This window comes from Catharus ustulatus, chromosome 37, assembly GCF_009819885.2.
Source record: "Catharus ustulatus isolate bCatUst1 chromosome 37, bCatUst1.pri.v2, whole genome shotgun sequence".
Lineage (NCBI taxonomy): Eukaryota > Metazoa > Chordata > Aves > Passeriformes > Turdidae > Catharus > Catharus ustulatus.
The window spans coordinates 885,323-910,927 of NC_046257.1; the positions used below are offsets into that span (position 1 = coordinate 885,323).

General features: G+C 49.3%; 2 protein-coding genes across 2 annotated transcripts; both read right to left on the bottom strand.

Annotated features, from left to right (window-relative positions):
* Positions 1 to 1,258: 1,258 nt before the first annotated feature.
* On the bottom strand, positions 1,259 to 11,693 carry LOC117009905 (COP9 signalosome complex subunit 6-like). The gene is made up of 7 exons (XM_033084259.1): positions 11,528 to 11,693; positions 8,805 to 8,930; positions 7,741 to 7,872; positions 5,154 to 5,242; positions 3,557 to 3,619; positions 3,370 to 3,417; positions 1,259 to 1,399 (listed from the first exon to the last, which is right to left on the bottom strand). Exons 1-7 carry the CDS (start codon positions 11,676 to 11,678, stop codon positions 1,274 to 1,276), a joined length of 735 nt encoding a protein of 244 aa, XP_032940150.1. The 5' UTR covers positions 11,679 to 11,693; the 3' UTR covers positions 1,259 to 1,273.
* A 1,110-nt stretch (positions 11,694 to 12,803) lies between these two features.
* CTDNEP1 (CTD nuclear envelope phosphatase 1) lies at positions 12,804 to 25,347 on the bottom strand. Its single transcript, XM_033084332.1, has 8 exons — positions 25,193 to 25,347; positions 20,957 to 21,023; positions 19,526 to 19,644; positions 17,393 to 17,464; positions 16,650 to 16,766; positions 15,489 to 15,600; positions 14,325 to 14,409; positions 12,804 to 12,940 (listed from the first exon to the last, which is right to left on the bottom strand). The coding sequence occupies exons 1-8, from the start codon at positions 25,292 to 25,294 to the stop codon at positions 12,880 to 12,882; spliced, it is 735 nt and encodes a 244-aa protein (XP_032940223.1). The 5' UTR covers positions 25,295 to 25,347; the 3' UTR covers positions 12,804 to 12,879.
* Positions 25,348 to 25,605: the final 258 nt, after the last annotated feature.

Consider the following 25,605-nt stretch of genomic DNA (forward strand, 5'->3'; position numbering starts at 1 on the left):
GGGTGAATTGTGATGATTTTGGGATGGATTTTGAGGTGAAATCCCAGGTTTTTAGGTTTGGATTTTGGGGTGAATTCCCTGGATTTTGGGGGTTGGATTTTGGGATGAAATGTGAGGATTTTGGGGATTTGAGGGTGAATTCCCTGGGTTCGGGGTTGTATTTTGGGGTTGGATTGTGAGGATTTTGGGGGTGGATTTTTGAGGTGAAATCCCAGGATTTTGGGGTTGGATTTTGGGATGAATTCCCTGGATTTTGAGGTGAAATGTGATGATTTTGGGGTTGGATTTTGGGGTGAATTGTGATGATTTTGGGGTGAATTTTGGGGTGAGTTGTGATGATTTGGGGTCTCACCTGTGCTGTTCTCCCCTCCCCCTGTCACAGTTTGGGGTTCCCAGGTTGGGGTTGGATTTTGTGGGTGAATTCTGGAGTGAATTATGATGATTTTGGGGTGGATTTTGGGGTGAACTGTGAGGATTTTGAGGATTTTGGGGTGAATTGTGATGATTTTGGGATGGATTTTGAGGTGAAATCCCAGGATTTAGGTTTGGATTTTGGGATGAATTCCCTGGATTTTAGGGGTTGGATTTTGGGGTGAATTTTGGGGTGAACTGTGAGGATTTTGAGGATTTTGGGGTGAATTGTGATGATTTTGGGATGGATTTTGAGGTGAAATCCCAGGATTTTGGGGTTGGATTTTGGGATGAATTCCCAGGATTTTGAGGTGAAATGTGATGATTTTGGGGTTGGATTTTGGGGTGAATTATGATGATTTTGGATCTCACCTGTGCTGTTCTCCCCTCCCTCTGCCATAGGAGGATTTTGGGGTTGGATTTTGGGATGAATTGTGATGATTTTGGGGTGGATTGTGATGATTTTAGGTCTCACCTGTGCTGTTCTCCCCTCCCCCTGTCACTGTCTGATTTGGGGTAGATTTTGGTTGGATTCCCAGGATTTTGAGGATTTTGGAGTGGATTTGGGGTCCCACCTGTGCTGTTCTCCCCTCCCCCTGTCACAGTTTGGGGTTCCCAGTTTGGGGTTGGATTTTGGGGGTGAATTTTGGGGTGAATTGTGATGATTTGGGGTCCCACCTGTGCTGTTTTCCCCTCCCCCCGTCGCTGTCTGATTTGGGGTGAATTTTGGGGTGAATTTTGGGGTGAATTTTGGGGTGAATTGTGATGATTTGGGGTCTCACCTGTGCTGTTCTCCCCTCCCCCCATGGCAGGTGAATTGTGATGATTTTGGGGGTGAATTTTGGGATGAAATGTGATGATTTCAGGTCTCACCTGTGCTGTTCTCCCCTCCCCCCGTCGCTGTCATCCTGGCCACGTGATCCACCCCGATCCTCTCGGCCTCCTCGGTGGCCAAGGTGTAGGGCAGCTCAGCAAACAGCATGGTGGCCTGGAAAAATAATCCAAAATTACAGAAATCATCCCAAAAAATATCCTATAAACACTGCCCAGAGTGTAGGGCAGCTCAGCAAACAGCATGGTGGCCTTGGGAGAGAGAAAAATAATCCAAAATAATCCAAATAATCCAAAATATATCCTATAAATACAGCCCAGGGTGTAGGGCAGCTCAGCAAACAGCATGGTGGCCTGGAAAAATAAAAATAATCCAAATAATCCAAAACAATCAAAAAAATATCCTATAAATACTGCCCAAAGTGTAGGGGAGCTCAGCAAACAGCATGGTGGCCTGGAAAAATAATCCAAAATAATCTAAATAATCAAAAAAATATCCTATAAACACTGCCCAAAGTGTAGGGGAGCTCAGCAAACAGCATGGTGGCCTGAAAGGGACAAAAATCATCCAAAATAATTCAAAATAATGCAAAATAATCAAAAAAATATTCTATAAATACTGCCCAGAGTGTGGGGGAGCTCAGGAAACAGCATGGTGGCCTGGACAAACAATCCAAAATAATCCAAAATAATCTAAATAATCAAAAAAATATTCTATAAATAGTGCTCAGGGTGTAGGGCAGCTCAGCAAACAGCATGGTGGCCTGAAAAAATAATCCAAAATAATCCAAAATAATAAAAAAAATATTCTATAAATAGTGCTCAAGGTGTGGGGGAGCTCAGCAAACAGTATGGTGGCCTGGAAGGGACAAAAATCATCCAAAATAATTCAAAATAATGCAAAATAATAAAAAAAATATTCTATAAATAGTGCTCAGGGTGTGGGGGAGCTCAGCAAACAGCATGGTGGCCTGGAAAAATAAAAATAATCCAAAATAATCCAAAATAATCCAAAAAATATCCTATAAATACTGCCCAGAGTGTAGGGGAGCTCAGCAAACAGCATGGTGGCCTGGAGAAATAAAAATAATCCAAAATAATCCAAAATAATCCAAAATCACCCAGAAAATATGCTATAAACACTGCCCAGGGGTGGGGGAGCTCAGCAAACAGCATGGTGGCCTTGGGAAACAGAAAAATAATCCAAAATAATCCAAAATCACCCAAAAAAAATCCCCAAAACAGCCCCAGAACCACCCAAAATCACCCCAAACATCACCCAAAAACCAGCCCCAAAATCCACCCAAAAAAACCACCCAAAATCACCTCAACATTCACCAAAAATCACCCCAAAACCAGCCCCAAAAACAACCCCCAAAATCCCCCCAGAGCAGCCCAGGGATCCCACGGGGTCACCCCAAAAATCCCAGCAAAGAACTGGCTCGAAATTCACCAAAATCCCCAAAAATCCACCCAGAATTCACCAAAATCCCCAAAAATTCACTTAAAATCCCCAATAATTCACCCAAAATTCACCCAAAACTCACCCAAAATTCACCCAAAATTCATCCAAAATTCACCCAAAATTCATCCAAAATTCACCTAAAATTCACCAAAATCCCCCAAAATTCACCCAAATTCACCCAAAACCCACCCAAAATTCACCAAAATCCCCCAAAATTCACCCAGAATTCACCAAAATCCCCAAAAATTCACCCCAAATTCACCCAAAACTCACCCAGAATTAACCAAAATCCCTCAGAATTCAGCACAGAGGAACCAAAATCCTCCCAAAATCTCCCCAAATTTTCCCCCAAATTTTCACAACATCCCCTCTAACTGCCCCAAATGCCACCCCAAAAAAAAAAAACACCCAAATCCCCTCCAAAAATCCCCTCAAAATTCCCCAAAAACCCAAATTTCCCCCCCCATAATCCCCAACCCTCCCCCAAAAACCCCAAAACCCCCAAAAATCCCAAATTTCCCCTCAAAAGTCCCAAAAAATCTCAAATTTCCCCCCCAAAAAAACCCAAATTTCCCCTCAAAATCCCTCAAATTTCCCCCCAAAAAACCCAAAAAACCCCAAAAATCCCAAATTCCCCCAAATCCCCCCAACTCCAGACCCACCTCCCCGTTGATGATGTCGATCACGGACTCGAAGACGCTGACGGGGAGCTGGGGGGGGGGGGAGGGGACAGGAGGGGTCAGCCCCAAATTTGGGGATCCCAAAAATCAGAAAAACCCCAAAAATTTGGGATTTCCCTGCAGAATTGGGGATTGACCCAAATTTGGGGTTTTTAAACCCAAAACTCACATCAGTGTGCTTGGTCATGGGGTTGAGCTTCAGGAACAGGGGGCTCTCGATGATCTCACACACCTGGGGGGAAATTCCAAATTTTGGGGTCAGGAATTCCCAAAAAAAATCCCAAAGTGGGTTCAGGTTTTATGGGGGGTTGTTGAAATGTTTTTGGGAATTGGGGAAGTTTTGTTTAGGGTGAGGGGGGAATTTTTAAAATGTTTCAAATGTGGGGTAGGGAGCCCCAAAATTTCTCTGAGAGGTCCCAAAAATTGCCCAAAAAATAAAAAAAAATCCCCAAAAATTCAAAAAAATCTCAAAAAAAAAAAAAATCCTAAAAAATTCCCCCCAAAAAATCTCAAAAAATTAAAAAAAAAAATCCTAAAAAATTCCCCCCAAAAAATCTCAAAAAATAAAAAAATCCCAAAAAAGTCCCCCCCAAAAAAAGAAATCCCAAAAATTCCCCAAAAAATAAAAAAATCCCCAAAAATTAAAAAAAAACCCTCAAAGATTTCCCAAAAAATCCCAAAAAAATTTCCCAAAAATCTCAAAAAATAAAAAAAATCCCCAAAAATTCCACCCACTCAAAAAAAAGAAATCCTAAAAAATTCCAAAAAATAAAAAAATCTAAAAAAATTCCCAACAAATTAAAAATCCCAAAAAGTTCCCAATTAAAAAAGATCCCCCAAAAATCCCAAGAAAATCTCAAAAAAACCTCAAAAAATTTCCAACAAATCCAAAAAAATTCCCAAGTAATTCCCAAAAATTCCCCAAAAAATCCCCAAGAAATTCCCAAAAGTTCCCCCAAAATTCCCAAAAAACCTCAAAAAATTCTCATAAAATTCCCAAAAAAATCTTTAAAAATTCTCCAAAATATCTTTAAAAAGTCTCAAAAAGTACAAAAAAATTCCCCAAAAATTCCCCAAAAAATCTTTAAAAATTCTCAAAAAATACAAAAAAAATCCCCCCCAAAAAATCTCAAAAAACTCCCAAAAATTTAAAAGAAAAATCCCTAAAAATCCTAAAAAAAAATCCCCAAAATTTCCCTAAAAACTCCCATGAAAATCCCCCAAAATTCCCAAAAAACCTCAAAAAATTCTCAAAAAATTCCCCAAAAAATCTTTAAAAATTCTCAAAAATTACACAAAATATTTCCCCAAAAAATCTCAAAAAACTCCCCAGAATTTTAAAAAACATCCCTAAAAATCCCCAAAAAATTCCTGAAAAATTCCTAAGAAATCTCAAAAAATTCCCCCAAAAATCTCAAAAAATTCCCCAAAAAAATCTTTAAAAATTTTCAAAAAATACAAAAAAAAATTCCCCAAAAATCTCAAAAATCTCCCCCAAAATTCCCCATAAAAATCTCAAAAAATAAAAAAAATTTCAAAAAATTCCCCAAAAAAGTCTCAAAAAATTCTCCAAAACATCTTTAAAAATTCTCAAAAAATGAAAAAAAAATTCCCCAAAAATCCCCCAAAATTCCCCAAAAAATCTCAAAAAAATCCCAAAAAACCTCAAAAAATTCCCCAAAAATCTCAAAAAAATCCCAAAAAACCTCAAAAAATTCCCCAAAAAATTCCCAAAATTCTCCCAAAATCCCAAATTTCCCCCTGACCTGTTTGTGCACGTGGATGTCAGCGGGCTCAGGGGGTCCCCCTGTCGTGTACCACCCCAAAAACTCCAGGTCCTTGAACACCTGCTTGACTTTTTTGGGGAAAAAAACAGAATTAGGGACTCTGGAACCCCCAAATTCCCTCAAATTCCCTCAAAACCTCCCAAAATGTTCCCAAAATCCCTTCAAAATGCCCCAAAATCTCATTCAAAATTACTCAAAATTACCCAAAAGCCCCCAAATTTTTTCCTAGGACCCCAAAACCTCCCAGAATTTTCCTGAAACCCCCAAAATTCCTCCAAAATCCACTAAAAGCCCTCAAAATCCCCTCTAAATCCCCTCAAACCCCCCAAAATCCACTCAAATCCCCCCAAAACCCACTCAAATCTTCCCCAAGTTTTTCTGGGGACCCCCCAAAACCTCCCAGATTTTTGCTGGGACCCCCAAAACCCCCCAGAATTTTTCCTGGCACCCCCAAATCCAGCTCACACTGCTCCTCCTTGGTGTAGTAGCACTCCTTGTCCATGAACATTTGTCCGCCTGAACCCCAAAAGCCCCCAAAATCCCCCCAAAATCCTCTCAAAATCCCCCAAAATCTACTCAAACCCCCCAAAATTTTTCCTGAGACCCCCAAAATCCCCCCAAATTGAGCTCACACTGCTCCTCCTTGGTGTAGCAGTACTCCTTGTTGATGAGCACGTGTCCCCTGAGCCCCAAAATCCCCTCAAATCCCCCCAAAATCCCCTCAAATCCCCCCAAAATCCCCTCAAAACCCCCCAAAATCCCCTCAAATCCCCCCAAAATCTACTCAAACCCCCCAGAATTTTTCCTGGGACCCCCAAAACCCCCCAGAATTTTTCCTGGGACCCCCAAAACCCCCCCAGAATTTTTCCTGGGATCCCCAAAACCCCCCAGAATTTTTCCTGGCACCCCCAATTCAGCTCACACTGCTCCTCCTTGGTGTAGCAGTACTCCTTGTCCATGAACGTTTGTCCCCCTGAACCCCAAAATCCCCTCAAATGCCCCCAAAATCCCCTCAAATCCCCCCAAAATCTACTCAAACCCCCTCAAATTTTTGCTGGGACCCCCAAAAATCCCCCAAACTGAGCTCACACTGCTCCTCCTTGGTGTACCAGTACTCCTTGTCGATGAGCACGTGTCCCCAAGTCCCAAAACCCCACAAAAATCACCTCAAAACCCCCCAAAATCCCCTCAAATACCCCCAAAATCTACTCAAACCCCCCAGATTTTTGCTGGGACCCCCAAAAATCCCCCAAATTGAGCTCCCACTGCTCCTCCTTGGTGAAGCACTACTCCTTGTCCATGAGCACGTGTCCCCTGAGCCCCAAAACCCCCCAAAATCCCCTCAAAACCCCCCAAAAATCCCCTCAAAACCCCCCAAATCCCCTCAAATCCCCCCAAATCTACTCACAACCCCCCAAAATCCCCTCAAATCCCCCTAAAATCTACTCAACCCCCCCAAACTTTTCCTGACACCCCAAACTGAGCTCACACTGCTCCTCCTCGGTGTAGTAGCATTCCTTTTCCATGAACATTTGTCCCCCTGAACCCCAAAATCCCCTCAAATGCCCCCAAAATCTACTCACAATCCCCCAAAATCCACTCATACCCTCCAGAATTTCTCCTGGGACCCCCAAAAATCCCCCAACTGAGCTCACACTGCTCCTCCTTGGTGTAGTAGTGCTCCTTGTCAATGAGAATGTGTCCCCCTGAGCCCCAAAATCCCCTCAAATGCCCCCAAAAATCACCTCAAATCCCCCCAAAATCTACTCAACCCCCCAAACTTTTCCTGACACCCCAAATTGAGCTCACACTGCTCCTCCCTGGTGTAGTAGCATCCCTTGTCCATGAACATTTGTCCCCCTGAACCCCAAAATCCCCTCAAATCCCCCAAAATCCCCTTAAATGCCCCCAAAATCTACTCAAACCCCCCAAAATTTTTCCTGGGACCCCCAAAATTCCCCCAAATTCAGCTCACACTGCTCCTCCTTGGTGTAGTAGTACTCCTTGTCCATGAACATTTGTCCCCCTAAACCCCAAAATCCCCTCCAATCCCCCCAGAATCCCCTCAAAATCCCCCCAATTCCCCTCAAAACCCCCCAAAAATCACCTCAAACCCCCCAAAAATCCCCTCAAATCCCCCCAAAATCTACTCACAACCCCCCAAAATCTACTCAACCCCTCCAGAATTTTTCCTGAAACCCCCAAAAATCCCCCAAATTCAGCTCACACTGCTCCTCCTTGGTGTAGCAGTACTCCTTGTCAATGAGAATGTGTCCCCTGAACCCCAAAACCCCCAAAATCCCCCAAAATCCCCTCACAATCCCCCAAAATCTACTCAACCCCTCCAGAATTTTTCCTGAAACCCCCCAAAATTCCCCCAAACTGAGCTCACACTGCTCCTCCTTGGTGCAGCAGCACTCCTTGTTGATGACCATGTCTCCCCAAGTCCCAAAAGCCCCCAAAAATCACCTCAAATCCCCCCAAAATCTACTCAAACCCCCCAGAATTTTTCCTGGGACCCCCAAAACCTCCCAGAATTTTTCCTGGCACCCCAAACTGAGCTCACACTGCTCCTCCTTGGTGTAGTAGTACTCCTTGTCGATGAGCACGTGTCCCCCCGAGCCGTGGGCCAGCAGCTCGAAGGAATTCATCACCTCGATGTTCCGGCCCTCCTGGCGCCCGATCAGAGCCCCAATCACTGGAAAATGGGGGGTGGGGGATTTGGGGGGGGGTCTTGGAGGTGTTTTGGGGGTCCTGAGGGGGTCCTGAGGGGGTTTGGGGGAATCCTGAAGGGGTTTTAGGGGGTCCTGGAGAAGTTTTGGGGGATCCTAGAAGGTTTTTGGAAGATTCTGGAAGGATTTTGGAAGATCTTGGAGGGGTTTGGGGGGGTCCTGGGGGGGTTTTGGGGGGTCCTGGGGGGATTTCGGGGGGTTCTGGAGGGGTTTTGGGGAGTCCTGAGGGTGTTTTGAGGGTCCTGGAGAAGTTCTGGGTGGTCCTAGAAGGTTTTTGGAAGATTCTGGAAGGGTTTGGGGGGTACTGAAGGGATTTAGAGGGGGAGCTGGAGCAATTTGGGAGGTCCTGGAAGGGTTTTGGAAGATCCTGGAGGGGTTTAGAGGGTCCTGGAAGGGTTCTGGGAGGCTCTTGAAGGGTTTTGGAGGGTCCTGGAAGGGTTTTGGAATATCCTGGAGGGGTTTGGGGGGGTCCTGGAAGGGTTTGGGGGGCTCCTGAAAGGTTTTGGGGGGTTCTGGAAGGATTGAGAAGATTCTGGAGAAGTTCTGGGGAATTCTGGAAGGGTTTTAGGGGGGTACTGGAAGGGCTTGGAGAATCCTGAAAGGGTTTGGAGGGTCCTGGAAGAGACTTGGGGGAATCCTGGAAGGGTTTTGGAAGATCCTGAAGAGTTTGAGGGGATCCTGGAAGGGTTTTGGGGAATCCTGAGGGAATTTGAGGCATCCTGGGAAGATCCCACAAGAGTTTTAAGAGAAAGTTTGGTGGATTTGGAAAGAGTTTTGATGTTCCCGGGCTAAAATTCGGGGCCCATTTGGGGATTTGGGGGAAACACATTTGAGAAATATTCAAGGAAATGTTTTTGAGGGATATTTTAGGGAACATTTTTAGGGATTTTCCCCTCACCCTGCCCATTTCGGCCCTCCTGGGAGCGCAGGCGGATCCAGTGGTCGGAGATGTTGAGGATGACCAGGGGGTGCAGGGCCACGGACACGCTGCCGGTCACTCCTCCGGCCATCACCTGCGCCACGCCTGCCAAAACCGGGGAAATCCGGGATTTTGGGAGGAATTCCGGGGGGTTTTGGGGGAATTCCGGGGGATTTGGGGCCATTCCCGGTGGTTTTGGGACTCCCCTCAGATTTTTTCCCCTCACGATTTCCCATCCCAGGGCCATTCCCGGAGGTTTTGGGGCTCCCCTCAGTTTTTTTCCCTCACGATTTTCTGATCCCAGGGCCATTCCCGTTACTCCCAGGGCCATTCCCGGTGATTTTGGGGCTCCACTCAGATTTTTTCCCCTCACGATTTGTCCCACCCCGGTGCGATTCCTGTTACTCCCAGTGCCATTCCCGGGGATTTTGGGGCTCCCCTCGGGTTTTTTTCCCCTCACGATTTGCCCCATCTCAGGGCCATTCCCGGTAGTTTTGGGGCTCCCCTCAGATTTTTTCCCCTCACGATTTGCCCCATCCTGGGGCCGTTCCCGTTATTCCTGGTGACGTTCCTGTTATTCCCGGCACCATTCCCGGTGGTTTTTGGACTCCCCTCAAATTTTTCCCCCTCACGATTTGCCCCATCCCGGGGCCATTCCCGGTGGTTTTGGGGCTCCCCTCAGATTTTTTCCCCTCACGATTTGCCCATCCCGGTGTCATTCCCGTTATTCCCGGTGCCATTCCCGGTGGTTTTGGGGCTCCCCTCAGGTTTTTTCCCCTCACGATCTGCCCCATCCCGGTGCCGTTCCTGTTATTCCCGGCACCATTCCCGGGGGTTTTAGGGCTCCCCTCAGATTTTTTCCCCTCACGATCTGCCCATCCCAGTGCCATTCCCGGGGGTTTTGGGGCTCCCCTCAGATTTTTTCCCCCTCACGATTTTCCCATCCCAGTGCCATTCCCGGAGGTCTTGGGGTTCTCTTCAGATTTTTTCCCCTCACGATTTGCCCCACCCCGGTGCGATTCCTGTTACTCCCAGTGCCATTCCCGGTGATTTTGGGGCTCCCGTCAGGATTTTTCCCCTCACGATTTGTCCCATCCTGAGGCCATTCCCGGTGGTTTTGGGGCTCCCCTCAGATTTTTTCCCCTCACGATTTGCCCATCCCGGGGCCGTTCCCGTTATTCCTGGTGCCGTTCCTGTTATTCCCGGAGCCATTCCCGGTGGTTTTCGGGCTCCCCTCAGGTTTTTTCCCCTCACGATCTGCCCCATCCCGGCGCCATTCCCAGGGATTTTGGGGCTCCCCTCAGATTTTTTCCCCTCACGATTTGCCCCATCCCAGTGCCATTCCCAGTGGATTTGGGACTCCCCTCAGATTTTCTCCCCTCACGATTTGCCAATCCCAGTGCCATTCCCGTTATTCTCGGCGCCATTCCCGCTGGTTTTGGGACTCCCCTCCGATTTTTTCCCCTCACGATTTCCCATCCCGGGGCCATTCCCGGAGGTTTTGGGGCTCCCCTCAGTTTTTTTCCCTCACGATTTTCTGATCCCAGGGCCATTCCCGTTACTCCCAGGGCCATTCCCGGTGGTTCTGGGGCTCCCCTCAGATTTTTTCCCCTCACGATTTGCCAATCCCGGTGTCATTCGCGTTATTCCCGGTGCCATTCCCGGTGGTTTTGGGGCTCCCCTCGGATTTTTTCCCCTCACGATTTGCCCATCCCGATGCCGTTCCCGTTATTCCCGGTATTTTTGGAGCTCCCCTCAGGTTTTTTCCCCTCACGATTTGCCCATCCCGGGGCCGTTCCCGTTATTCCTGGTGCCGTTCCTGTTATTCCCGGTGCCATTCCCGGTGGTTTTTGGACTCCCCTCAAATTTTTCCCCCTCACAATCTGCCCCATCCCGGCACCATTCCCGGTGGTTTTGGAGCTCCCCTCAGATTTTTTCCCCTCACGATTTGCCCATCCCGGTGCCATTCCCGTTATTCCCGTGGGTTTTCAGACTCCCTTCACATTTTTTCCCCTCACGATTTGCCCATCCCGAGGCCGTTCCCATTATTCCTGGTGCCGTTCCTGTTATTCCCGGTGCCATTCCCGGGGATTTTGGAGCTCCCCTCAGATTTTTTCCCCTCACGATTTGCCCATCCCGGTGCCATTCCCGTTATTCCCGTGGGTTTTCAGACTCCCTTCACATTTTTTCCCCTCACGATTTGCCCCATCCCGAGGCCGTTCCCATTATTCCCGGTGCCGTTCCTGTTATTCCCGGTGCCATTCCCGGGGATTTTGGGGCTCCCCTCAGATTTTTTCCCCTCACGATTCTCCCCATCCTGGTGTCATTCCCGTTACTCCCGGTACATTCCCGACGGATTTGGGGCTCCCCTCGAGTTTTTTCCCCTCACGATCTGCCCCATCCCGGTGCCATTGCCGTTACGCCTGGTGCCGTTCCCGCTATTCCCAGGGCCATTCCCGGTGGTTTTGGGGCTCCCCTCAGATTTTTTCCCCGCACGATTTGCCCCATTCCCGGTGTCATACCCGTTATTCCCGGGGCCATTTCCGCTGCTCCCGCCGTTCCCTGCCCCATCGCTCCGTTACTCCCGAGGCCATTCCCGGTGGTTTTGGAGCTCCCCTCAGATTTTTTCCCCTCACGATCTGCCCCATCCCGGTGCCATTCCCGTTAATCCCCCTCGCCATTCCCGCTGCTCCCGCCGCTACCTGCCCCATCCACCTCCATGCCGCCGTTGTTCCCGGCGCTCCCGGTGCCGTTCCCGGTGCTCCCGGGACCCCCGCCGGCCCCCGCCCCTCCCCCGCAGGAGCCACCGCCTCCCGGCGCCGCCGCCGCCATCTTGGGGCCCTCACGGGGCATGCGCGGATATAAGGGGCGGGGCTTGAACAAAACGGATCCTGATTGGACAACGCTCCGGGTGGGCGGAACTTTCCAGAGGAGGAGCTTTGATGCAGAGTTGTGATTGGGTGATGCGCTAAAAGGGCGGAGCTTTAGAGGGCGGGACGTGAGACCTGAGCCCTGATTGGTCAATGCTTTAAGGGGTGGGTCTTTACAGGGCTGCGCATGCGCAATGGGGGAAGAAGATTCCCAATTCCTTTATAGAACTTCCCAGTTTATCCCAGTTCCCCCCCAGTTTATCCCAGTTTCCTCAAGGTCCGTCGTAGGGCCCGCGCCGCTGCCCACGGCGCTACGTGAACGGGCTCCGGTTACGGCAATGGCGGAGCGCCACGCAAATAGCGTTAAAACGCCGCCATTGCCGTCAGTGCTACGTAAATTGCGTAAAGACCCCGCCATTGCCCTCAGCGCTACGCAAATGGCGTAATGACCTCGCCATGGCCCTCAGCGCTACGGAAACGGCGCAAGGACCGCGCTGCCCGCCGCGGTCCAGCACGGAAACAGCGCAAAACCTTCCCCACCCCCCGTTAACGGCGGTGCCGGGAGGGCTCGGGGGGTCCCGGTAACCGGGGAGGGGTCCCGGTAACGGCGGAAGGCGCGAAATAACCAGGCCGTGCGTGATGACGTCACTCGGCCACGTGACAGGCGCGGCTGGAGCGGAGGCGTGGTCAGAGAAAAAGGGGCGGAGTCAGCGCTGAGGTGGACGGAACCATTGTGGGATGAAAACGGGGGGGGCACGGCGCAAAGAGCCCCCCCAAAATGGGTCTGGGGGCGGCACAAAGACCCCCCAGAATGAGTCTGGGGGCGGCACAGGAACCACAGAGACGCCGCGAGTGGGACCAAGGGCTTTTAAAAACACGGGGGGGGGCTCCCAAGTGTCCGTCTGTCCGGGAGGGGGAGGGGCGGCCCCCAAAAGCCCCTCCCCCCCAAAAAGCCCCCAATTCAGGCACGTTGGGGGGGGGTGGAGGGGGGCAGAGACCCCTCCCCCCAAAATTCAACCCCCCCAAAAAAAACGAGGGGGAGGGGGCGCAGAGTCCGGCCCGGGGGGGGGGTCCCGGGGTCCCCCCGGTGCTGGCGCGGTGGGGGAGGGGCGGTCCCCGTGCTGTCCCCAGGGGGGTCCGGGGGTCCCGTCCGGGGGTCCCGGGGGGTCCCGGCGGCTCCGGGGTCACCACAGGCGGTGCTGGTGAAGGTTCCGGCTCAGCACGGAGCGAACGTCGGCCGTGAACCTGAATTTGGGGAGGGGGACACGCGGTGAGACCCCCCCACGGGAGGAGGAATAATGGGAGAGTCCAGAGGGGAAATCCCAAAATTTTGTGGGGTGGCCCCAAAATTGGGTGGGGAATCCCCCCCGAAAAACACCAGGGATGGTTTAAAAATCCGAAATCCCCCCAGGACCCTCAAAATCCCATCCAGGACCCCCAAAATCCCATCTAGGATCCCCAAAATCCCATCCAGGACCCCCAAAATCCGCCCAGGATCTCTAAAAAAACCCCCAGGACCCCCCAAAATCCCTTCTAGGACCCCCTAAATCCCCTCCAGGATCCCCAAAATCCCATACAGGACCCCCAAAATTCTGCCCAGGATCCCAAAAATGACCTTTAGGACCCCAAAAAGGACTTCAAGATCTTCCAGGGCCCCCCAAATCCCCTCCAGGACCCCCCCAAATCCCCCCTAAACCTTCCAGGACCCTCCAAACCCTTCCAGGACCCCCCAAATCACCCTCAAACGCCTCCAAGACCCCCCCCCCAAATCCATTCAGGACCCCCAAAACCCTTCCTGGATCCCCCCAATTCCCCCACTAAAACTTCTCAGGACCCCCCAAATTTCCCCCAAACCCTTCCAGGACCCCCCAAAATCCCCCCAAATCACCCTCAAATCCCCCCCAGGATCCCCCAAACTCCTCTGAGCCCCCCCAAAACCCTTCCAGGACCCCTCAAAATCCTTCCAGGATCCCCCCAAATCCCTCTGAGCCCCCCTAAATCCATCCAGGACCCCCCCAAATCCCCCCCAAACCCATCCAGGACCCCCCCAAATCCCCCCTAAATCCCCCCAGGACTCCCCCAAATTCCCCCAGGACCCCCCAAATCACCCTAAACCCATCCAGGACCCCCCAAATCCCCCCCAGGACCCCCCAAATCCCCCCCAACCCATCCAGGACCCCTCTGAGCCCCCCTCAAACCCCTCCAGGACCCCCCAAATGCCCCCCAGGACCCCCCCAAATCCCCCAGGACCCCCCAAATGCCCCCCAAAACCCTTCCAGGACCCCCCAAATCCCCCTCAAACCCCTCCAGGGCCCCCCCAGATCACCCTCAAACCCCCCCAAAACCCTTCCAGGACCCCTCAAAATCCTCCCAGGATCCCCCCAAACCCCTCTGAGCCCCGCTAAATCCATCCAGGACCCCCCAAATCCCCCCAGGATCCCCCAAATTCCCTCCAGGACCCCCCAAATCCCCCCAAATTCCCCGAAGGACCCCCCAAATCTCCCCCCAGGACCCCCCAAACCCCTCCAGGATCCCCCCAAATCCCCCCTAAATTCCCTCAGGACCCCCCCAAATGCCCCCCAGGACCCCCCAGGACCCCCAAATCCCCCCAGGACCCCCCCAGCCGCACCTGAGCGCGTCCAGCATGGGCAGCAGGTTGAGCAGGGCCGTGTCCCCGGGGTCACTGAACCACGACTTGATGGGGATGGCGTTGTCTGGGGGGAAATTTGGGGAGTTTTTGGGGGTCCTGGGGGGCTTTTGGGGGTCCCAGGGAAATTTGGGGCATTTTTGGGAGGTCCTGGGGGGAATTTGGGGGGTCCTGGGGGGTTTGGGGGGTCCTGGGGGGGGAATTGGGGGAGAGTTTGGGGGTCCAAGGGGGATTTGGGAGAGAGTTTGGGGGGTCCTGGGGGAATTTTGGGGGGGGTTTTTGGGGGTCCCCAAGGGATTTGGGGGGTCCTGGGAGAATTCTGGAGGGATTTTTGGGGGGTCCTGGGGGGTTTTTGGGGATCCCCAGGGGATTTGGGGGGATTTTTGGGGGTCCCAAGGGGGATCTGGGGGGTCCTGGGGGAAATTTGAGGGAGGGTTTGGGGGTCTCAGGGGAATTTGGGGGGTCCTGGAAGGGTTTTGGGGGGAAATTTGGGGGGTCCTGGGGGGGTTTTGGGGGTCCCAGGGGGATTTTGGGGGTCCTGGGGGGGAGTTTTGGGGGGAATTTGGAGCAGATTTTTGGGGGGAACATCCAGGGACTTTGGGGGGAATTTCAGGACGGGGATTTTTGGGAATATTTTTGGGAATTTTTTTGGGGGAATATTTTAGGGATGTTTTTTGGGATAATTTCAGGAATATTTTGGGATAATTTTGGGAATATTTTGAGATTTTTTAGGATTTTTTTTTTTATATTTTCGGGATGATTATTTTAGGATTTTTTTTTATAATTTCAGAAATATTTTGGGATAATTTTGGGATAGTTTCAGGAATATTTTGGGATATTTTTTTGGATGTTTCTGGGTACCTGAGTGGCCAAGATGATGACGCTGGGGCGGATTTGGGGGAATATTTTGGGGATAATTTTGGGGTATTTTGGTATTTTTTAGGAATTTTTTGGGATATTTTTGAGATATTTTTGGGATAATTTTGAGATTTTTTTAGGAATTTTTAGGGGAATATTTTGGGATATTTTCTGAATAATTTCAGGAATATTTTGAGATAATTTGGGGAATATTTTAGGATAATTTCAGGACTATTTTAGGATATTTTTTGGGATATTTTTAGGGTGATTTCAGGAATATTTGGGTACCTGGGTGGCTCCTGTAGGCCCCGGGGGAGTTGTCCAGGATGACGATGCTGGACAGGTCGCTGTGCACCACCGACAGGTCCTTGATGTAACTGCCCAGCTCCAGCGTGCAGTGCTGGGGGAGAGGGGTCAGGGACACGCCCAGCGCACCTGGGTGCACCTGGGCACTGCCCCAGAACACCTGGGCACCCCCTCAGAACACCTGGGCACCGCCAGGGACACACCCAACACACCTGGGCACTGCCCCAGCACACCTGGGCACACCCCCAGAACACCTGGGCACACCTGGGCACTGCCCCAGCACACCTGGGCACCACCCCAACACACCTGGGCACCCCCCTAGAACACCTGGGCACACCTGGGCAGGGGCAGGGACACACCCAACACACCTGGGCACCGCCCCAACACACCTGGGCACCCCCCCAGAACACCTGGGCAGGGTCAGGGCCACACCCAGCACACCTGGGCCCTCGCCCAGAACACCTGGGCACACCTGAACAGCCTCCCAGCACACCTGGACACATCCAGGGACACACCCAGCACACCTGGGCATGGCCACAGCACACCTGGACACCCCTGGGGACACATCCAGAACACCTGGGCACCCCCAGGGACACACCCACCACACCCGGGCATGGCCACAGCACACCTGGACACTCCTGGGGACACACCCAGCACACCTGGGCACCCCACCAGAACACCTGGGCACAGCCAGGGACACTTGGGACACACCCAGCACACCTGGGACATGCCCAGGGTCACAACTGACCACATCCACCTCACCTGCCCAGGTGTGTGCCATACCTGTCTCACTTGTCCCAGGTGTGCTGTCTGTCCCATACCTGTCCCAGGTGTGTCTCACCTGTCCCATACCTGTCCCAGGTGTGCCCAGGTGTGTCCCATACCTGTCTCACCTGTCCTAGGTGTGCTGTCTGTCCCATACCTGTCCCAGGTGTGTCTCACCTGTCCCATACCTGTCTCACCTGTCCCAGGTGTGTCTCACCTGTCCCATCCCTGTCTCATCTGTCCCAGGTGTGTCTCACCTGTCCCATACCTGTCTCATTTGTCCCAGGTGTGTTTCATCTGTCCCAGGTGTGTCCCATACCTGCTCAGGTGTGTCCCATCCCTGTCTCACCTGTCCCAGGTGTGCAGTTTGTGTCTCACCTGTCTGTAGTATCTCCTGTTGAGGATGCTGCGGTTGTTGTCGAGCTTGTCGGCCACGGCGCAGCCGTAAATCTCCATGGAGGCCGTGAACACCACCAGCTCGTACCACTGGCTCACCTGGGGGGAAAATGGGGAAATTTGGGGAAAATTTGGGAATTTTGGGAATTCTAGAAGGGATTTTGGGGGAGTTTTGGGAGATTTTGGGGGATTTTGGGGGTCTCAGGTGGATTTTGGGGCTATGAACATCCCCAGCTCGTACCACTGGCTCACCTGGGACACAAAAATTGGGAAAATTTGGGAATTTTGGGGGAGTTTTGGGGGATTTTGGGGGAGTTTTGAGGGATTTTGGGGGTCTCAGGTGGGATCTGGGGCTATGAACACCCCCAGCTCGTGCCACTGGCTCACCTGGAACCCAAAAATTGGGAAAATTTGGGAATTTTGGGGGAGTTTTGGGGGATTTTGGGGATCTCAGGTGAGATTTGGGGCTGTGAACATCCCCAGCTCGTGCCACTGGCTCACCTGGGACACAAAAATTTGGGAAATTTGGAGGAAATTTAGGAATTTGGGAAATTCCAGAGGGGATTTTGGGAGGAATTTGGGGGAGTTTGGGGGTCTCAGGTGGGATTTGGGGCTGTGAACACCCCCAGCTCGTACCACTGGCTCACCTGGGACCCAAAAATTGGGAAAATTTGGGAATTTTCGGGGATTTTGAGGGAATTTTGGGTGGATTTGGGGTCACTCACCACCTCGAGGAAGAAATCCACGTGGGGCCGTTTGTGCACGAAAAACCTCACGGGGTGTTTGTCAATCACCACCTGGGAACCCAAAAAAACCCAAAATTATCCCCCCAAACACCTCCAAAATCATCCCAAAATCAGTACAAAAAACCCCCAAAATCAGCCCCCAAAAAATCCCAGAATTATCCCAAAATCAGCCCCAAAATCATCCCAAAATCAGTTCCAAAAAAAACCCCAAAATTGGCCCAAAATCAGCCCCCCAAAACCCCAAAAAAACCCCAAAAATCTCCCTTTAAATCCCTTCCAAACCCCTTAAAATTCCCCAAATGTCCACAAATTTTCCCAAATTTTCCCAAAATCCCCATTTTTCCCCCCAAACCTTGAGGATGAAGTCAGGGAGGGTCCCAGGCCGCACTGTAGGCCTCAGCACACCCCAAAAAATCTCAAAAAATCCCCAAAAAAATCCCCAAAAAACCACCCAAAATTTTAAAAATCCCAAAAAAACCCCATAAATTTCCCCAATTTTCCCAAATTTCTGTTTTTTCCCCCCAAACCTTGAGGATGAAGTCGGGGAGGGTCCCAGGCCGCACTGTAGGCCTCAGGACACCCCAAAACCCCAAAAAAACCCCAAATAAACCCCAAAAAATCCCCAAAACCCCAAAAAAAACTCCAAAAAAACCCCCAAAAATATAAAAAAAACCAGGAAAACTCACTAAAATCCCCAAATTATCCCAAATTCCCCACTTTTTCCCTCAAACCTTGAGGATGAACTCGGGAGGGGTCCCAGGCCGCACCGTGGGCCTCAGGACACCCTAAAAAATTTCAAAATAAACCCAAAAAACCCCCAAAAAAACCCCCAAAAAAACCCCAAAAACCTCCAAAAAATCCCTCTAAATCCCTTCCAAACTTCCTAAAATTCCCCAATTTTCCCAAAATCCCAGTTTTTCCCCTCAAACCTTGAGGATGAAATCAGGGCAGGGGGGTCCTGGGCCGCACCGTGGGCCTCAGGATACCCCAAAAAAACCCCAAAAATCCCAAAATAAACTCCAAAAAATCCCCAAAAAACCCTAAAAAAACCCCCAAAAAAAACCCAAAAATGAAAAAAAACCCCAAAAATCCCCATAAAATTCCCCAATTTTCCCAAAATCCCAGTTTTTTCCCTCAAACCTTGAGGATGAAGTTGGGCGGGGGGTCCCAGGCCGCACCGTAGGCCTCAGGACACCCCAAAAAACCCCCAAAAAATCCCCAAAAAACCCCAAAAAGCCCCAAAACACACCTGAAAAAACTCTCTAAACCCCATAAAATCTCCCAAAATTCCCCCAATTTTCCCAAAATCCCCATTTTTTGGCCCAAACCTTGAGGATGAAGTCGGGGGGGGTCCCAGGCCGCACCGTGGGCCTCAGGACACCCCAAAAACTCCAAAAAACCCAAAATAAACCAAAAAAATCCAAAAAAATCCCCAAAAAACCCCAAAAACACCCAAAAAAAATCCCCCCAACCCCCCCAAAAAACTCACTAACATCCCCCAAATTCCCCCAATTTTCACAAATTCACTTTTTTTGCCCCAAAACCTTGAGGATGAAGTCGGGAGGGGTCCCAGGCCGCACCGTGGGCCTCAGGACACCCCAAAAACTCCCAAAAAAACCCCAGAAAACAAAAAAAATCCCAAAAAAACCTCCCAAAACCCCCAAAACACACCTGAAAAAACCCTCTAAACCCCATAAAATCTCCCAAAATTCCCCCAATTTTCCCAAAATCCCCATTTTTTGGCCCAAACCTTGAGGATGAAGTCGGGAGGGGTCCCAGGCCGCACCGTGGGCCTCAGGACACCCCAAGAACTCCAAAAAACCCAAAAAAAACCCCCAGAAAACCCCCAAAAAACTAAAAAAACCTAAAAACAATCCTGAAAAATCCCTTTAAATCCCTTCAAAAACCCATAAATCTTCTCTAATTTTCCCAAAATCCCCATTTTTTCGGCCCAAACCTTGAGGATGAAGCCAGGGGGGGTCCCAGGCCGCACCGTGGGCCTCGGGACACCCCAAAAAACCCCAAAAATCCCCCCAAAAAATCCAAAAAAACCCCCAAAAAACCCCATAAATTTCCCCAATTTTCCCAAATTTCTGTTTTTTCCCCCCAAACCTTGAGGATGAAGTCGGGGGGGGTCCCTGGCCGCACCGTGGGCCTCAGGACCCCGTCGTGGTGGGAGTGGATCAGAGTCTCGTCCAGGTCCAGAACCAGAATCTTCCTCTTCACCTGGTCTGGGAAAAAAAACCAAATTTTGGTAACAATAAATAAAATAAAAATAACTAGAATATTCCTCTTCACCTGGTCTGGGGCAAAAAAACCAAATTTTGGTAACAATAAATAAAATAAAAATAACTAGAATATTCCTCTTCACCTGGTCTGGGGCAAAAAAAACCAAATTTTGGTAAAATATATATAATAAAAATAACTAAAATCTTCCTCTTCACCTGGTCTGGGGCAAAAAAATCAGATTTTGGTAAAAATAAATAAAATAAAAATAACTAGAATCTTCCCCTTTCCAGGTCTGGGGCAAAAAACAAAGATTTGGGGAAAAAATCCAGAAAATTTGGGAGAAAAATCCAGAAAAAAATGGGGATTTTGGGAAAAAAAAATTTTTAAAAATGACCAGAATCTACCTCTTCACCTGGTCTGGGGCAAAAAAACAAAGATTCTGGGGAAAAATATATAAAATAAAAATAACTAGAGTCTTCCTCTTCACCTAGTCTGGGGAATTCACCTAGTCTGGGGAAATTGGGGCAAAAAAAAAGAGATTTTGGAAAAAATATAAAATAAAAATAACCAGAATCTTCCTCTTCACCTGGTCTGGGGCAAAAAAAACAAATTTTGGTAAAATATATAAAATAAAAATAACTAAAATCTTCCTCTTCACCTGGTCTGGGGCAAAAAAATCAAATTTTGGTAAAAATAAATAAAATGAAAATAACCAAAATCTTTCTTTTCACCTGGTCTGGGGCAAAAAATGCAGATTTTGGGATTTCTTCCCACGTTCTGGGATTTTTTCCTCCCCAATTTTCGTTTTTTTTCTCCCAATTTCAATTTTTCTCTCCTCCCAATTTTGTTTTTTTCCCCTCCCAATTTCAATCTTTCCCCCTAATTTTGGAATTCCACCCCAACTTTTGAGATTCCGCCCCCCCCCACCCAATTTTGGGATTCCCCCCCAGATTTTTGGGATTTTTCCTCACAATTTTGATTTTTTTCTCCTCCCAACTTTGGTTTTCTCCTCCCAACTTTAGCTTTTCCTCCCAAATTTGGGTTTTTTTCCTCCCAATTTCATATTTTCCCTCCAATTTTTGGAATTCCCCCCAGATTTTGGGATTTTTTCTCCCCAAATCAATTTTTTCTCCTCCCAAATTTGGTTTTTTTCCTCCTCTCAACTTTGGTTTTTGACTCCCAATTTCATTTTTTCCCCCCAAATTTTGGGATTTTTCCTCCCAACTTTGTTTTTTTTCCTCCCAAATTTGTTTTTTTTCCCCAAAAATTTGATTTTTTTCCCCCCAAATTTGTTTTTTTTTGTGCCAGACTCACTGAGGCGGTTCCTGGAGATGGGGGACAGGGGCAGCACGTCGTAGCGCACGGTCTGGTACTGGATCACCTGAAATTGGGGATTCCAAAATCTGGGGGGGCCCCAAAAATCCCCAAAACCCCAAATTCCATCGGGGGGGATCCCAAAATCACCCCCCAAAAAATCCCCAAAAAATTCAGAGATTGCTGAGAGTCCACAGAGGGAAAGAGATGAAAATTTACCCAAAAATTCAGCAAAATTCACTCAAAAATTCACACAAAATTCACACAAAAATTCACCCAAATTCACCCCAAAATTCACCCAAAATACACCCAAAAATTCATCAAAATTCACCCAAAAATTCATCAAAATTCACCCCAAAATTCACCCAAAAATTCGTCTAAATTCACTCAAAAATTCTGCCCAAAATCCACAAAACCCCCAAATTCCATCGAGGGGGACCCAAAAAATCCCCCCAAAAAAAACCCAAAATTTCAGAGATTGCTGAGAGTCCACAGAGGGAAAGAGATGAAAATTTACCCAAAATCCATCCAAAATTCACCCAAAATTCATCCCAAAATTGATCAAAATTCACTCAAAAATTCACCAAAATTCACCCAAAATCCAGCAAAATTCAGCCAAAAATTCACCCAAAATTCACTCAAAAATTCACCCCAAAATTGATCAAAATTTACCCAAAATTCAGCCAAAAATTCACCCAAATTCACCCCAAAATTGATTTCAAAATTCAGCCACAATTCACACAAAAATTCACCCAAAATTCATCCAAAATTCACCCAAAAATTGATCAAAATTCACCAAAAAATTCACCCCAAAATTCACCCAAAATTCACCCAAAATTCACCCAAAATTCAACAAAATTCACCCAGAATTCACCCAAAAATTTATCTGAAAAATCACCCAAAATTCACTAAAACTCACCCAAAAATTCATCAAAATTCACCCAAAATTCAATCAAAATTAATTCAAAATTCACCCAAAAATTGACCTCAAAATTAACCCAAGTTCACCCCAAAAATTCACCCAAAATTCATCCAAAATTCAGTCAAAATTAACCCCAAAATTGATCAAAATTCACCCAAAAATTCACCAAAAATTCATCAAAATTCACCCAAAAATTCACCAAAAATCACCCCAAAATTCAGCCAAAATTGATCAAAATTTACCCAAAATTCAGCCAAAAATTCACCAAAATTCACCCAAAAATTCACCCAAAAATTGATCAAAATTTACCCGAAATTCCCCCCAAAAATCCCAAAATTTCCCCAAATTTCCGGGGTTTCCATTCTGGGCACTCCCAGCCCCTCCCCCCATCCCAAAATAGCCCCGGGCCCCTCCCCCCCCCTCCCCTCCCCTCCCCCCCTCCCGGGCCGGGTTCAACCTTGAACAGCTGAAAAGGTCCCAAAATAAAAAAAAACCAGCCCCAAAAACCCCAAAACAGCCCCAAAATCGCCCCCAAAATCCCCAAATAACAAAAAATTCTCCCCAAAATTCCCAAAAAACCCAAAAGTTCTCCCCAAAAAATCCAAAATCAGCCCCAAAATTCCCAAATAACAAAAAATTCTCCCCAAAATTCCCAAAAAACCAAAAAATTCTCCCCAAAAATCCCAAAATTTCTCCCCAGAATTCCCAAAACCCCAAAAATTCTCCCCAAAAAACCCAAAATTTCTCCCCAGAATTCCCAAAAAACCAAAAAATTCTCCCCAAAAAACCCAAAATTTCTCCCCAGAATTCCCAAAAACCCAAAAATTCTCCCCAAAATCCCCCAAACCAGCCCCAAAATGCCAAATTATTCTCAAAAAATCCCAAATTATCCCCAAAAAATCCCAAATTATCCCCAAAAATCCCCAAATTACCCCCCAAAAAATCCCCAAATCCTTTGGAATTCCTCAAAACCGCCCCAAATTTTCCCCCCCAGATCCCCAAAATCCCCAAAAATCCCCAAAATTCTTGAGGGGGATCCCCCAAACTCCGGGGAAATTCCCAAAAAATTCCAAAATTCCCTTCAAAACCTCCAAAATTCCCCCCAAAAAGCCCTAAAAAAAACCCCAAAAATTCCAAAATTTCCCCCAGAATTGCCCTGAACGCCCCCAGAGCTTCCCCCAGGATTCCCCAGTTCATTCCCAGTTTATTCCCAGTATGCCCAGTTCATTCCCAGTTCATTCCCAGTATGCCCTGATCATTCCCAGTTTATTCCCAGTTACTCCCAGTGTCCCCAGTTCATTCCTGGATCATTCCCAGTTCACTCCCAGTTTACTGCTTATCATTCTCAGTTTAATCCTGGTTTATTCCCAGTTACTCCCAGTATCCCCAAACCATTCCCAGTTTATTCCCAGTATGCCCAGATCATTCCTGGATCATTCCCAGTTTATTGCTGATCACTTCTGGTTTAATCCCAGTTCATTCCCAGTTATTCCCAGTATCCCCAGATCATTCCCAGTTAATTCCCAGTTTATTGCTGATCATTTCCAGTTTATTCCCAGTTCATTCCCAGTATGCCCAGATCATTCCTGGATCATTCCCAGTATCCTCAGATCATTCCCAGTTATTCCCAGTGTCCCCAGTTCATTTCTGGATCATTCCCAGTTCATTCCCAGTGTCCCCACATCGTTCCTGCATCATTCCCAGTTATTCCCAGTTATTCCCAGTATGCCCAGATCACTCCCAGGTTATTCCCAGTTATTCCTGATCATTCCTGGATCATTCCCAGTTATTCCCAGTTTATTCCCAATCTCTCCTGGTATCCCCAGATCATCCCCAGTTCATTCCCAGTTTATTCCTGACGCCTCCCAGTGTCCCCAGATCATTCCTGGATCATTCCCAGTTCATTGCTGATCATTCCCAGTTTAATCCTGGTTCATTCCCAGTTATTCCCAGTATCTCCAGACCATTCTTGGATCATTCCCAGTTATTCCCAGTTATTCCCAGTTATTCCCAGTGTTCCCTGATCATTCCTGGATCACTCCCACTTTATTCCCGGTTATTCCCAGTTTATTGCTGATCATTCCCAGTTTATTCCCAGTTACTCCCAGTGTCCCCAGATCACTCCCAGTTATTCCCAGTTTATTGCTGATCATTCCCGGTTATTCCTGATCCCTCCCGGTGTTCCCTGACCATTCCCAGTTTATTCCCGGTGTTCCCAGTTCATTCCTGCATCATTCCCAGTTCATTCCCAGTCATTCCCAGTGTCCCCAGATCATTCCTGGATCATTCCCAGTTTATTGATGATCATTCCCAGTTTAATCCTGGTTCATTCCCGGTATCTCCAGACCATTCCTGGATCATTCCCAGTTCATTGCTGATCATTCCTGGCTCATTCCCAGTTATTCCCATTATCCTCAGATCGTTCCTGCATCATTCCCTGTTCACTCCCTGATCATTCCCAGTTCATTCCCGGTGTCCCCAGACCATTCCTGGATCATTCCCAGTTTATTCTTGGTTTATTCCTGATCCCTCCTGGTATCCCCAGATCATTCCCAGGTTATTCCCGGTTATTGCTGATCATTCCCAGTGTTCCCTGACCACTCCTGGATCGTTCCCGGTTCATTCCCGATCCCTCCCAGTGTCCCCAGATCACTCCCGGTTATTCCCGGGCCATCCCTGCTCCATTCCCGTTATTCCCACTCCAGTCCCTCTCCGTTCCCGTTATTCCCGTCCCATTCCCGTTATTCCCTCTCCATTCCCATTCCATTCCCGTTATTCCCGTTCCCGTTATCCCCTCTCCGTTCCCCCCGTTATTCTCGCTCCATTCCCTCTCCGTTCCCGTTATTCCCGTCCCATTCCCGTTATTCCCTCTCCAGTCCCGTTATTCCCGTTATCCCCTCTCCGTTCCCCCCGTTATTCTCGCTCCAGTCCCTCTCCGTTCCCGTTATTCCCGTCCCATTCCCGTTATTCCCTCTCCAGTCCCGCTCCGTTCCCGTTATTCCCGTTCCATTCCCGTTATTCCCGTCCCGTTCCCGTTATCCCCTCTCCATTCCCGTCACTCCCGTTCCATTCCCATTCCATTCCCGTTATCCCCGCTCCATTCCCGTTATCCCCTCTCCGTTCCCGTTATTCCCGTTATCCCCGCTCCGTCCCCCCGTTATTCTCGCTCCGCTCCCCCCCCGTTCCCGTCACTCCCGTTCCGCTCCCTCTCCGTTCCCCCCCTCACTCCCGCCCCGCTCCCCCCGCTCCATTCCCGTTATTCTCGTCCCTCCCGCCCCCCTCCCGCTCCCCGCCGGTTCCCCCCGCTCGCTCACGGTCCGGGCCTGCCTCCTGAGCAGGTACAGCACGAAACTCCACAGTTTGGCGGCGAAGGCCACGAAGGAGCGGAGGCCGAGCAGGCACTGGCTGCGCATCATCCCGGTGCCGGCCCCGCTCCCGGCCGCGGCCCCGGCGCGCCCCAGCTCCGCCAGCTCCGCCTGCGGCCCCCCCCGCGGAGGGAGGCGCTGCCGGGGGGGGTCCCGGCCCGGTTCTGGGGGGTCCCGGCCCTCAGCGGGGCTCGGCCGGGGCCGCCGCCAGCGCCGCCATGGCCGCCATCGCCCGGGGGCACTTCCGGTGCCAGCGCTTCCGGGGCACGCACGAAGGGCGGGGCTACGCACGAGTGGGGCGTGGTCAGAATGCCACACTGTGTCATGTATGGGCGTGGCTTAAACGTGGGGGCGGGGCCTCT

Bases quoted from the DNA above. Each gene is read 5' to 3' on its own strand.
- CTDNEP1 (XM_033084332.1), bottom strand. From the start codon at position 25,294: ATGATGCGCAGCCAGTGCCTGCTCGGCCTCCGCTCCTTCGTGGCCTTC. The intron at 21,024-25,192 runs GTGAGCGAGCGG...CCCCAATTTCAG, and splicing joins TCAGGAGGCAGGCCCGGACC to GTGATCCAGTACCAGACCGT. The intron at 14,410-15,488 runs GTACCCAAATAT...ATTTCCCCCCAG, and splicing joins GGCCTACAGGAGCCACCCAG to ACAACGCCATCCCCATCAAG.
- LOC117009905 (XM_033084259.1), bottom strand. From the start codon at position 11,678: ATGCCCCGTGAGGGCCCCAAGATGGCGGCGGCGGCGCCGGGAGGCGGT. The intron at 5,243-7,740 runs GTGAGCTCAGTT...TCCCCAAAAAAG, and splicing joins CTACACCAAGGAGGAGCAGT to TCAAGCAGGTGTTCAAGGAC. The intron at 3,418-3,556 runs GTGAGTTTTGGG...CCCCCCCCCCAG, and splicing joins CCATGACCAAGCACACTGAT to CTCCCCGTCAGCGTCTTCGA.